The 15007-nt window shown below is 37.7% G+C and overlaps 1 protein-coding gene across 3 annotated transcripts in view; it reads right to left on the bottom strand.

Moving 5' to 3' along the window:
• The window catches only part of TRAK2 (trafficking kinesin protein 2), a 71339-nt gene that overhangs the window by 30962 nt on the left and 25370 nt on the right, over positions 1–15007 (bottom strand). For all 3 annotated transcript variants that reach the window (XR_002077145.2, XM_019439191.2, XM_019439192.2), the window contains 2 exons: positions 11722–12011; positions 7088–7282 (listed from right to left, as the gene is read on the bottom strand). Coding sequence is in view for 2 of the 3 variants with exons in the window: in XM_019439191.2 (XP_019294736.1) it covers positions 7088–7282; positions 11722–11812 (286 nt within the window). In the remaining variant the exon portion in view is untranslated. The remainder of the gene's footprint in view (positions 1–7087; positions 7283–11721; positions 12012–15007) is intronic.

Raw genomic sequence — 15007 nt, 5'->3', positions numbered from 1 at the left:
CTTCTCAAACTTGAAAGTTAAGAAAACCTTAAGAACTTTAATAGTCAGCTACTTATAAGAATTGTTGAGGAAGAAATAGTTTTGAGTTTCTTGATATTCCATTTCAAGTTTAAACAATGTTTATAATTTTTTTCCTGAGTGGTACGTAACCTGGTTCTAGGAAAACTACTAAAAGCAAGTTAATGATTACTATAAAAATGATTACTAAAAAAATTATTATGAAAAATGAGCATTTCACAACAATCATTAAAAACACTGAAGCACTCACTGGGAAAATGTGTAGGAACTGATGCAATGTCATATGTAACTCAAATGAAAACAATTTTATCAATTTATATCAATATAATTTATCAATTATATCAATGTTGAACTTATAGACTTTTCTTATATATCCAACAGCTACTATGCATATATTTTTATAGTGAATGAATAAAAAAAAGTCAGCTCAACCTGAAAGCAGATGTTTGGAATGAAGTCAAAAGCAAAAAGGTCTGAGGGTTCCGGAAGATGGCGGCGTAGGAGGACGCGGGGCTCACAGCGCGTCCTGCCGATCACTTAGATTCCACCTACACCTGCCTAAAGAACCCAGAAAACCGCCAGAGGATTAGCAGAAGGGAGTCTCCGGAGTCAAGCGCAGACTAGAGGCCCATGGAAGAGGGTAGGAAGGGCGGCGAGGCGGTGCGCGCCACGGACTGGCGGGAGGGAGCCGGGGCGGAGGGGCGGCTCGCCGGCCAAGCAGAGCCCCCGAGTCTGGCTGGCAAAAGCGGAGGGGCCGGACAGACTGTGTTCCGACAGCAAGCGCGACTTAGCGTCTGGGAGGTCATAAGTTAACAGCTCTGCTCGGAAAGCGGGAAGGCTGGAGGACAAAGGGAGGGAGAGCTGCTGAGCCCCCGGACGGCAGAGCTCAGCTTGGCGGGGAACAAAGGCGCACGCCAGCGCCATCTCCCCCGCCCATCCCCCAGCCAAAATCCCAAAGGGAACCAGTTCCTGCCAGGGAACTTGCTCGCTCCGCGCAAACACCCAACTCTGTGCTTCTGCGGAGCCAAACCTCCGGCAGCGGATCTGACTCCCTCCCGCTGCCACAGGGCTCCTCCTGAAGCGGATCACCTAAGGAGAAGCGAGCTAAGCCTGCCCCTCCAGCCCCCGTGCACCTTGCCTACCCACCCCAGCTAATACGCCAGATCCCCAGCAACACAAGCCTGGCAGTGTGCAAGTAGCCCAGACAGGACACGCCACCCCACAGTGAATCCCGCCCCTAGGAGAGGGGAAGAGAAGGCACACACCAGTCTGACTGTGGCCCCAGCAGTGGGCTGGGGGCAGACATCGGGTCGGACTGCGGCCCCGCCCACTAACTCCAGTTATACACCACAGCACAGGGGAAGTGCACTGCAGGTCCTCACCACGCCAGGGACTCTCCAAAATGACCAAACGGAAGAATTCCCCTCAGAAGAATCTCCAGGAAATAACAACAGCTAATGAACTGATCAAAAAGGATTTAAATAATATAACAGAAAGTGAATTTAGAATAATAGTCATAAAATTAATCGCTGGGCTTGAAAACAGTATACAGGACAGCAGAGAATCTCTTGCCACAAAGATCGAGGGACTAAGGAACAGTCACGAGGAGTTGAAAAACGCTTTAAACGAATTGCAAAACAAAATGGAATCCACGATGGCTCGGCTTGAAGAGGCAGAGGAGAGAATAGGTGAACTAGAAGATAAAGTTATGGAGAAAGAGGAAGCTGAAAGAAAGAGAGATAAAAAAATCCAGGAGTATGAGGGGAAAATTAGAGAACTAAGTGATACACTAAAAAAAAATAATATACGCATAATTGGTATCCCAGAGGAGGAAGAGAGAGGGAAGGGTGCTGAAGGGGTACTTGAACAAATTATAGCTGAGAACTTCCCTGAACTGGGGAAGGAAAAAGACATTGAAATCCAAGAGGCACAGAGAACTCCCTTCAGACGTAACTTGAATCGATCTTCTGCACGACATATCATAGTGAAACTGGCAAAATACAAGGATAAAGAGAAAATTCTGAAAGCAGCAAGGGATAAACGTGCCCTCACATATAAAGGGAGACCTATAAGACTCGTGACTGATCTCTCCTTTGAAACTTGGCAGGCCAGAAAGGCTTGGCACGATATCTACAGTGTGATAAACAGAAAAAATATGCAGCCGAGAATCCTTTATCCAGCAAGTCTGTCATTTAGAATAGAAGGAGAGATAAAGGTCTTCCCAAACAAACAAAAACTGAAGGAATTTGTCACCACGAAACCAGCCCTACAAGAGATCCTAAGGGGGATCCTGTGAGACAAAGTACCAGAGACATCACTACAAGCATAAAACATACAGACATCACAATGACTCTAAACCCATATCTTTCTATAATAACACTGAATGTAAATGGATTAAATGCACCAACCAAAAGACATAGGGTATCAGAATGGATAAAAAAACAAGACCCATCTATTTGCTGTCTACAAGAGACTCATTTTAGATCTGAGGACACCTTTAGATTGAGAGTGAGGGGATGGAGAACTATTTATCATGCTCCTGGAAGCCAAAAGAAAGCTGGAGTAGCCATACTTATATCAGACAAACTAGACTTTAAATTAAAGGCTGTAACAAGAGATGAAGAAGGGCATTATATAATAATCACAGGGTCTATCCATCAGGAAGAGCTAACAATTATAAATGTCTATGCGCCGAATACCGGAGCCCCCAAATATATAAAACAATTACTCATAAACATAAGCAACTTTATTGATAATAATGTGGTAATTGCAGGGGACTTTAACACCCCACTTACAGAAATGGATAGATCATCTAGACACACAGTGAATAAAGAAACAAGGGCCCTGAATGATACATTGGATCAGATGGACTTGACAGATATATTTAGAACTCTGCATCCCAAAGCAACAGAATATACTTTCTTCTCGAGTGCACATGGAACATTCTCCAAGATAGATCATATACTGGGTCACAAAACAGCCCTTCATAAGTTTACAAGAATTGAAATTATACCATGCATACTTTCAGACCACAATGCTATGAAGCTTGAAATCAACCACAGGAAAAAGTCTGGAAAACCTCCAAAAGCATGGAGGTTAAAGAACACCCTACTAACGAATGAGTGGGTCAACCAGGCAATTAGAGAAGAAATTAAAACATATATGGAAACAAACGAAAATGAAAATACAACAATCCAAACGCTCTGGGATGCAGCGAAGGCAGTCCTGAGAGGAAAATACATTGCAATCCAGGCCTATCTCAAGAAACAAGAAAAATCCCAAATACAAAATCTAACAGCACACCTAAAGGAAATAGAAGCAGAACAGCAAAGGCAGCCTAAACCCAGCAGAAGAAGAGAAATCATAAAGATCAGAGCAGAAATAAACAATATAGAATCTAAAAAAACTGTAGAGCAGATCAACGAAACCAAGAGTTGGTTTTTTGAAAAAATAAACAAAATTGACAAACCTCTAGCCAGGCTTCTCAAAAAGAAAAGGGAGATGACCCAAATAGATAAAATCATGAATGAAAATGGAATGATTACAACCAATCCCTCAGAGATACAAACAATTATCAGGGAATACTATGAAAAATTATATGCCAGCAAATTGGACAACCTGGAAGAAATGGACAAATTTCTAAACACCCACACTCTTCCAAAACTCAATCAGGAGGAAATAGAAAGCTTGAACAGACCCATAACCAGCGAAGAAATTGAATCGGTTATCAAAAATCTCCCAACAAATAAGAGTCCAGGACCAGATGGCTTCCCAGGGGAGTTCTACCAGACATTTAAAGCAGAGATAATACCTATCCTTCTCAAGCTATTCCAAGAAATAGAAAGGGAAGGAAAACTTCCAGACTCATTCTATGAAGCCAGTATTACTTTGATTCCTAAACCAGACAGAGACCCAGTAAAAAAAGAGAACTACAGGCCAATATCCCTGATGAATATGGATGCAAAAATTCTTAATAAGATACTAGCAAATCGAATTCAACAGCATATAAAAAGAATTATTCACCATGATCAAGTGGGATTCATTCCTGGGATGCAGGGCTGGTTCAACATTCGCAAATCGATCAACGTGATACATCACATTAACAAAAAAAAAGAGAAGAACCATATGATCCTGTCAATCGATGCAGAAAAGGCCTTTGACAAAATCCAGCACCCTTTCTTAATAAAAACCCTTGAGAAAGTCGGGATAGAAGGAACATACTTAAAGATCATAAAGGCCATTTATGAAAAGCCCACAGCTAACATCATCCTCAACGGGGAAAAACTGAGAGCTTTTTCCCTGAGATCAGGAACACGACAGGGATGCCCACTGTCACCGCTGCTCTTTAATATAGTGCTGGAAGTTCTAGCATCAGCAATCAGACAACAAAAGGAAATCAAAGGCATCAAAATTGGCAAAGATGAAGTCAAGCTTTCGCTTTTTGCAGATGACATGATATTATACATGGAAAATCCGATAGACTCCACCAAAAGTCTGCTAGAACTGAGACAGGAATTCAGCAAAGTTGCAGGATACAAAATCAATGTACAGAAATCAGTTGCATTCTTATACACTAACAATGAAGCAACAGAAAGACAAATGAAGAAACTGATCCCATTCACAATTGCACCAAGAAGCATAAAATACCTAGGAATAAATCTAACCAAAGATGTAAAAGATCTGTATGCTGAAAACTATAGAAAGCTTATGCAGGTAATTGAAGAAGATATAAAGAAATGGAAAGACATTCCCTGCTCATGGATTGGAAGAATAAATATTGTCAAAATGTCAATACTACCCAAAGCTATCTACACATTCAATGCAATCCCAATCAAAACTGCACCAGCATTCTTCTCGAAACTAGAACAAGCAACCCTAAAATTCATATGGAACCACAAAAGGCCCCGAATAGCCAAAGTAATTTTGAAGAAGACCAAAGCAGGAGGCATCACAATCCCAGACTTTAGCCTCTACTACAAAGCTGTCATCATCAAGACAGCATGGTATTGGCATAAAAACAGACACATAGACCAATGGAATAGAATAGAAACCCCAGAACTAGACCCACAAACGTATGGCCAACTCATCTTTGACAAAGCAGGAAAGAACATCCAATGGAAAAAAGACAGTCTCTTTAACAAATGGTGCTGGGAGAACTGGACAGCAACATGCAGAAGGTTGAAACTAGACCACTTTCTCACACCATTCACAAAAATAAACTCAAAATGGATAAAGGACCTGAATGTGAGACAGGAAACCATCAAAACCTTAGAGGAGAAAGCAGGAAAAGACCTCTCTGACCTCAGCCGTAGCAATCTCTTACTCGGCACATCCCCAAAGGCAAGGGAATTAAAAGCAAAAGTGAATTACTGGGACCTTATGAAGATAAAAAGCTTCTGCACAGCAAAGGAAACAACCAACAAAACTAAAAGGCAACCAACGGAATGGGAAAAGATATTTGCAAATGACACATCGGACAAAGGGCTAGTATCCCAAATCTATAAAGAGCTCATCAAACTCCACACCCGAAAAACAAATAACCCAGTGAAGAAATGGGCAGAAAACATGAATAGACACTTCTCTAAAGAAGACATCCGGATGGCCAACAGGCACATGAAAAGATGTTCAACGTCGCTCCTTATCAGGGAAATACAAATCAAAACCACACTCAGATACCACCTCACGCCAGTCAGAGTGGCCAAAATGAAGAAATCAGGAGACTATAGATGCTGGAGAGGATGTGGAGAAACAGGAACCCTCTTGCACTGTTGGTGGGAATGCAAATTGGTGCAGCCGCTCTGGAAAGCAGTGTGGAGGTTCCTCAGAAAATTAAAAATAGACCTACCCTATGACCCAGCAATAGCACTGCTAGGAATTTATCCAAGGGATACAGGAGTACTGATGCATAGGGGCACCTGTACCCCAATGTTTATAGCGGCACTCTCAACAATAGCCAAATTATGGAAAGAGCCAAAATGTCCATCAACTGATGAATGGATAAAGAAATTGTGGTTTATATACACAATGGAATACTACGTGGCAATGAGAAAAAATGAAATATGGCCTTTTGTAGCAACATGGATGGAACTGGAGAGTGTGATGCTAAGTGAAATAAGCCATACAGAGAAAGACAGATACCATATGGTTTCACTCTTATGTGGATCCTGAGAAACATAACAGAAACCCATGGGGGAGGGGAAGGAAAAAAAAAAAAAAAAAAAAAAAGAGGTTAGAGTGGGAGAGAGCCAAAGCATTAGAGACTGTTAAAAACTGAGAACAAACTGAGGGTTGATGGGGGGGGGGGGAGGGAGGGCAGGGTGGGAGGGAGGGCAGGGTGGGTGATGGGTATTGAGGAGGGCACCTTTTGGGATGAGCACTGGGTGTTGTATGGAAACCAATTTGACAGTAAATTTCATATATTAAAAAAAATAAAAAATAAAAAATAAAAAAAAAATAAAAATAAAAATAAAAATAAAAATATATTATACTCTGAAAAAAAAAAAAAAAAAAAAAAGCAAAAAGGTCTTCATACTTTAATTATTAAAACTACTTATGTATCCAAAAACTATGCTTCTTAATGACTGACACAGTTTCTATGACTGTGTTTAACAGGAAATATAAAGTCAAAAAGCTGATGGCTCAGTATATCAAACTACTGATATAATAAATGCTTTGAGATATAAAGGAATTTTAAAATTTTAAATTAAAATTTCAACTACTTTTTTTAAGTTCCTTTTTCTACTCAGTCTGAGAACAGTATCAAATAAAAGAAAGAAGAAATGGAAATATCTGAGTATGCTTGCAACCACAGACACTCAGAGTTGTAAAGAATGACAAACCTACATTCAGACATAACACAGAATCATCTCTTTGTGTTGTTAAATCAGTTTGAGTTCAAGTAGGTACACAATGAACAATGGCTAGGAATGCTTTTAAATGCTTTTTAAATGCTTTTAAATGACTTTTTAAATGCTTTTAAATGACTTTTAAAACTTTTTAAAAGTCAACACCAAGATACTTATCATCTTTATTTCAATGGACAAAGTCTAAAAGGCTAAAAAATACTCACTCATATAATGGAAAGTCTCTTCAGCAAGGACTGGAGAGAGGGCATCAGATGCATGCTGCTGCTGGTGTGGGGACCGAGTCCAGTCTTCATTTTCATATAGAAATAGAGAGTCCACTCTTAGCTTATACTGGGGTAGCTGTTCTTCTAGCAGACTTACCAGCTCAACTTCAGGGAGATCCTCATTGGAGCAGACATCTAAAGAGGAGATTCCATGTAAATGAATCCAAAATATTCCAATTTACTAGTTATAGAGAAAATATCAGTGAAATTAGTTTCCAAAAGTAGGATAACCACAGAAACACTAGTCGGGATAATTTCTCCAATGATTTTTACTAATATATGCTGGTACTATATAGTTGGTCATTCTCTAGCTTTTTTTAATATGAAAACTTCTATAGCAAAAATAATACCATGAATTTTAATTATAGTCTATTTAAAAATATACTGCCTGGGTTGCTGGAGGGGAGCTGGGTAGGGGGATGGGCATTAGTGAGGGTACTTGTAATGAGCACTGAGTGTTACATGTAAGTGATGAATCACTGGGTTCTACTCCTGAAACCTCTACTACATTGTATGTTAACTAACTTAAATTTAAATAGATCAATTAAAAAAAAACCCAGACAGTTCAAGAAAGATACATATATATATATTGCTTGGTGAATATAACTATGTTTTTAAAATTTTAAATGAGTTTGGACACATTTCATATTTCCTCCTTATCAGTCTATTCAGTGTTGCTTAAAAGAGATCTGACCTCAAATAAATTATATACTTGGGAGAAAAAGGCAACACAAAACAACCACCAGAAAATAGCTAGTTCAAAAGGAATAAAATGACATGTTCTTTAATAACAGAATTTAAACTCTGTGGGAGTATTCTTTAAACTTTAGAAAAACTATATTTCAGTATTCTCACAGCAGTTAGACATAAAAAATAAACATTTATTGGCTAAATGTTAACCAGTAATATTAACATTTCAGCAGTGTTCTAGCACTAGTACTGGAATAAGTACTTTACCATTTTTATTTTAAAGATGTACTACATTTGAAGTCCTGAATACCTTTCACATCACTACTCTCTCACCCACACACCTCTAGCTACTTCCTGCGTATACATCTCTGAACACACTTGGCTTCTCTGCCTTTATTCTGTGTTTGCTCCTGGCTTCCTGTTCCAAATACGGCCCATCATTTAACACTTGCCAAATTTAGCAGTTTACCAAAAAAGTAAACTCATCCCTTTTAACATGCTTAAAATAGAGAAAACACAGGATGTCATATCAACCCTCACACTTTATAAAGAGATCTGATATTTCCTTTGTGGGTAGTATAAAGAAACATATTCTAACTCTGGCAAAAAACAACAAAGTTCGTTTTAAGAAAACATCTTAAAAGAGTAAATTTCTACAACTTGACCTTAACAATAACAGTTTAATAAATCAAATATGAGGAAGTTAACAATATCACATACCCCATTCACATACCCCTCTTTACCCAGGACAAGCAGTGACTTCATAATCACAAAGATGAGATATATTATCACATAGATGAGGTACATTTAACTTTAAATATGGTTCTAAAGAAGCTCTCAACCCTTAGCATATCTCTTTAAAAGCCTTAAAAATACAACCAAATTTTATTACTACAAATTCCATGCGATTATCCAATTTTTTCCTGCCATAAATATATCACATACAGATAGTGTAATACTCACAGGAAGGGAAGTTGACTATAAATACATGCAGACCTAAAAACGGCTTGTAGGCAATTCAGGGGTATAATGGAAATGAAGAACAAAATTTAGCATTCATTAATAGAGCCATTATTTCCTAGAAATTGTCTTTTAATATGTACTAATGAAATTCTAATGAATTATTTATGAATTCTAATTATTATTGAATTCTAATGAAAATTTAAGGTTACCAATTCCCTACTTGCAAGAGGTAATTTTAAAAATGAGTACACATGGGTCACCTGGGTGGCTCAGTCAGTTAAGCATCCGACTCGATTTTAGCTCAGGTCAAGATCCCACGGTCATGTGACTGAACCCCGCATGGGGCTCCATGCTGAGCATGGAGCTTAAGATTCTCTTTCTCTCTGTGTCCCTCTCCTCTCCCCTCTAAAATAAAATGAGTATACAATCAAGGTTTAGTAGGCTAAATATCCTTGACTAGCTCCCCCTATTTGCTTCTGTGTTTCTAATAATGTGCTATTTACTACTCTCCTGCTTATCCTCTTTTCTTTTTCTGATTTAACATACAGTGTTAGTCTTGGCTTCAGGAGTAGATTCCAGTGATTCATCACATATAACACCCGAGCTCATCCCAATAAGTGCCCTCCTTAATGCCCATCATCCATTTTCCCTACCCTCATAAACCCTCAGTTTGTTTGCTGTATTTAAGAGTCTCTTAAGGTTTGCCTCCCTCTCAGTTTTTATTTTCTTTTTCCTACCCTTCCCCTATGATCATCTGTTAAGTTTCTCAAATTCCACATATGAGTGAAATCATGTGATATCCTTCTCTGATTATCCAGTCTTAACAATTCCCTTGCTAACATTTTATCTTTCAAATGTCCCTTCCATATGCCCAATTTTTTGTAGCCACATTGTGCTATTGTCCATATCAAGGACTCCTCTTGTTCCTCTTGAAGAGCCTCAAAACTGGTTTGCTCGCATACACTCAAATTTTCATCTACATCTTCATATCTACATTGTGTCACTCTCCTACACAAGGCGAAAAGAGGTCAGAATTTCATCTAGCCATTGTAGAAAACCCTTATGAACAGGTGGGATAATCAGTAAAGATCTTAGGCCATACCTACTGGTAGTAGGATTAAATTAATGCTGGAACAAAGCATATTACAGTATGATCTAAAGTGTGATCTAGAGACCCACATAAAGATTAAAAACAAGCCTCAACAAACCACAAGAGACTCTTAAATACAGAGAACAAATTAAGGGTGGATGGGGGGGTGGGGGAGAGGGAAAATGGGTGATGGGCATGGTGGAGGGCACTTGTTGGGATGAGCACTGGGTGTTGTATGTAAGTGATTTGACAATAAATTATATTCATAAAAAAAAAAAAAAAAAAGGCCAGGTCTCAAAAGGATCAACTTTATCAGCATGTAACTTTAAGGACATGCCAGAACAAATTTTAACACTCTTCCAAGGAAGACAACAAAATCTAAACACCTAACAATGTAACATTCAAAATATTCAGTATTTGGTCAAAAATTACTAGATATGCAAAGAATAAGCAAACTGTAATCCATTACCAGTTGGAAAATGAATCAATAGAAATAGGCTCAGTAATGACAAAGATGATAAAAATAGTAAACAACAATTTAAAAACAGCAATTATTAATATGCTCAAAGATTTAAATTTTTTTTTAAGGTCTATTCATTTTTCAGAGACAGACAGAGCATGGGCTGGGGAGGGGCAGAAAGAGAGGGAGACCTAGAATCCGAAACAGGCTCCAGGCTCTGGCTGTCAGCACAGAGCCTGACGCGGGGCCTGAACTCACGGACGGAGAGATCATGAGCTGAGCTGAAGTCGGACGCTCAACCAACTGAGCCACCCAGGCGCCCCTAATATGCTCAAAGATTTAAAAGGAAAACATAAACCTGATGAAAAGAAACAGAAGTTATATCGATCTTTATAAAACCCGAGTAGAACTAGAGTACAATGTCTAAATTGAAAAACTCACTGGGTAACATTAACAGATTAGACATTCCCCAAATGAAAAGGACAGAGGTAGACTTGAAGGCATAGTAATGGAAACAATCGAAAATGAAGCATTAAGAAAAAAAAAAAAAACTGGGGGGAAAATGAACAGATCATCAGTGATTTGTGTCACAGTATCAAGCAGTCTAACATACATGCAATTGGAGTTATAGAAGAGGGGAGATATCACAATAAAACTGAATAAAAATTTGAAAAAAACTTTGGGTTTGGATGGACTTCAGAATTTTTTGGAGTTTTAGAAAGGTAGTGCTAAGCATCTACTATACAATATATAACATCACCAACTGGTTTTGTAGCAGCACCCCATATTTAAATACATTAATACACATTCAGCAAGCAAATATTCACGCTAAGTGAGATAAATCTAGAAACAGCTACACAAGACAAGCTTTGTGGACCAATGAATTTAAGAACCAAAGTCTAGAAAAAACTTTGAGTATTCAGAGTTGTTTTGATTTGGTCTTACAGGTAAGGGCTTATGGGCCCATACCCATGTTTGAATAACCTTTATGTCCTGAGAGCTTCTTAAGTGCCTAAATGTTGTCACGTGCTTGCAAGGTATATAAATGCAAGCAACTCTTTCCTTGTAGGGATAGGAAGATATGAATAGAAAGGCAAGATGGGAAGAGAGTAAGTATGATGCAGTTCCTTCTGACCAGGGCTCACATGGTACAGAAGAATCCAACACAGATGACACAGAAGACACAAGGCAGATTTTGATAATTCAGTAAGGGCCTAGGAGAAGGAAATATTAATTCAGTGGATCTCTCAGGAGATCAGGCTGGAAAGCGAAGCCAGGGTTCCATCATGGTAGATCTTATATACTAGACTGAGGCATCTGCATTTTATCCTGTAAGGAACAGCACTTCAATATTTATTAAACTGGACTCACCAGTGATACTCTCTGAGTCTCTGTGATTGCTATTCATGAGGTTTTCTTCACCTGTTGGTGATGTAAAAATGGCATTCTGTGATTGACTCATGCAGGATCCTTTCTTGCTTTGGTTGATAAGGACAGCTTTGGTGTGAATCAGAGTAAAGGAAATCCATCAAGCCATTCAAAAATGAAATGGATCTGGTCGCATAGATATTTTCTTTTAAACAGATTTTTTCTGATGAGTCAAATGACATCTGCAGCAATGAGTGTTCTCATGTGATTATCATACTCTGGCGAGTCATGACCTAAAACAAAGAACACATCAAATGACTTTAGAATTCAGCATGCTCTTTAATAACAGTTCAATTACCTGGAATCTGTGTCATTAAAAATGTTTTCCTAGTGATACATACAACATGGATAAACGTCAAAATAATTATGCCAGATGAAAGTCAGACAAAAACAAAATATATTGTTTATGATTTCATTAACAGAAAATTCTAAAAATGTGAGCCTATCTATAGCAACAGAAAACGGATCGGTGGCTGCCTGGGGTTGGGGGACAGATTTCCAAGGGCAGGAGAAAAGTTTTGGGGATGATGAATATGTTCATTATTGTGACATTTGGTGTTGGTTTCACAATTATATATACATGCCAAAAGTTATCAAATTATTCACCTGAAATATGTGCAATCTAATAATAAATTATAATAACGTTTAAAAAATTTAATGATACTCAACTGTTTAAAATAATACTAATACTACTAATAATAATAATTATAATTATTTTTGTGAAGTCTATAGCATATGTAGAAGTAAAATGTATTATAGTATTACAGGCCAGGAGGAGAAAAATGAAAATATACTGTTATAAGGCTTTTATATTGTACGTGAAATGGTAAAACATTATTGAAGGTAATCTGTGATAAGTTAAAGCTATATACTATAAACCTGAAAGTAACCAATAAAATAACTCAAGAATTACAGATAATAAACCAACAAAAGAGATGAAGTGGAATAATATAAAATAGTTTCTCAACTCTGGCACTACTGGTATCTGGGGATAATGCTTTGTCATGTGCATTGCAGGATGTTTAGCAGTATGCCAGCAGAATTCTCTCCCCAGACCTTCTCTCAGTTGTAACAACCAAAAATGTCTGCAAACATTGCCAAATGTCCCCTGGTAGGCAAAAACATTCCCAGTTGAGAACCAATAATATAAAATATGCTCAACCTCACTATAACTAAAATAAATAAAAATGTAAACATTTTTCACCCATTAGATAAGCAAACATTAAGTTTTATTATATTCATTGTTGGAGAGGGCATGGAAAAAGCAGCACTCATACTGTTGATAAAAGTGCAAACTGGTACAAACTTTTAGAAAGGCTATTTGGCAATGTATACCAAACTTTTAAGTGCACATACACTACAATTCAACAATTCTACCACTATGAATTTATAATGTGGTTATATTCACAAAGTGTGTCAAGACGTAGGCACAAGAATGCACATGTGGTTATTTTTTTAAAAGCATATGCACACAAATGGAAAGAAAATATCCATAAAGAAATGGTTAAGGGGCACCTGGGTGGCTCAGTAAGTTAAGCATCCAAGTCTTGATTTTGGCTCAGGTCATGATCTCACGGTTTGTGAGTTCGAGCCCCGCATTGAGCTCTGCACTGACAGCTCAGATCTGGCCTGCTTGAGATTCTCTCTCTCTTTCTGCCCCTCCCCACTCTCTCTCTGTCTCTCTCAAAAATAAATAAATAAATAAATAAATAAATATTAAAAAAAAATTTTAAGTCCAATAAAAAAGAAGTGGTTTAATAAAGATACATACCAAGGAATGCAATGCATTAAACATATGTGTGTACTTGAAAAAAACAACTGTTATCAGTTAGGGAAACTATTTAATACTGATTATAAGCCTAGCTTTCTATCAAAAGACAGTCTCTACTAAATAGTCTCTACTTAGCAACTTGCAGCTTCTATTTATGGCTAATTCATTCTCATGCATACCATTTACAGGCATTGTAAACAAGAGTCACAACAGGAACAAAATAAAGGCATTAAAAGAAACTGAAAAATGGTCATTGAGGTAGATACAGAAGCGTTCTCAGTAAATGCTAGGCAAAAGAGTTTCAATGATGAAATAGGCAACAGAATTAAACATTACAGAAAAGGCAAAGGGGAAATTTGGTTTAAAAAGAGGGTGCTGAGACCATAGAATCAATGTTAACCTTCTAGAAACCAGTTCAGCCACAAAGTTAGGCCCAGAGCCAGGCTGCTAGGAGTCAGGAAGTGAGGTAGTAAGAATGGAGTTTACTGAGTACAGACCAAGATTTCCAACACCCAGACTTTAAGGTTTACATGGACCAGTAAAATTTGGAAAACTTCTGTGATTATTGGCATAGGGTTGCCTTTTTTTTGAAGAATACATTGTGTAAGGAAAAAAAGACATAATGGAATAAACAACTCCTTCCCAAAAAAGGAGTTATAATTTTTTGTTGACATAATAAAAATTTAATTTTTCTATTTGAATTCAGAAAATTTTAATAAATACAAATTTAAAAATTCTATACTAAAAGGCAACCTACAGAATGGGTGAAGATATTTGCAAAGAACATATCTAATAAAGGATTAGTATCCAAAATATACAAAGAACTTATACAATTCAACACCCAAAATACAAATAATCCAATAAAAAAATGGGCAGAAGACATGAATAGACATTTTTTCAAAGAAGACACACAGATGGCTAACAGACACATGAAAAGATGCTCAACATCACTCATCATCAGGGAAATACAAATCAAAACTACAATGAGATATCACCTCACACTTATCAGAATGGCTAAAATATAAAACACAAAAAACAACACGTGTTGGCGAGGATGTGGAGAAAAATGAACACTTGTGCACCGTTAGTGGGAATGCAAACTGGTGCAGCCAGTATGGAAAACAATATGGATTCTCCTCAAAAAATTAAAATTAGAACTACACTATGATTTAGCAACTACTAGGTATCTACCCAAAGAATACAAAAAGACTAATTCAAATGGATACATGCATCCTGATGTTTACAGCAACATTATTTATAATAGCCAAATTACGGTAACAGCCTGTGTCCATCAACTGATGAATGGATAAAGAAGATGCGGTATGTACACACACACACACACACACACACACACACACACACACACACACACACTGGAATATTACTCAGCCATAAAAAAGAATGAAATCTTGCCATTTGCAACATGGATGGAACTACAAAGTATTATGCTAAGTGAAA

This window comes from Panthera pardus, unplaced genomic scaffold, assembly GCF_024362965.1.
Source record: "Panthera pardus isolate Hobbes unplaced genomic scaffold, ASM2436296v1 HiC_scaffold_10, whole genome shotgun sequence".
Taxonomy (NCBI): Eukaryota; Metazoa; Chordata; class Mammalia; order Carnivora; family Felidae; genus Panthera; species Panthera pardus.
Note: the sequence above shows the minus strand (reverse complement) of the source record. Positions and strands in the feature narration are given on the sequence as shown.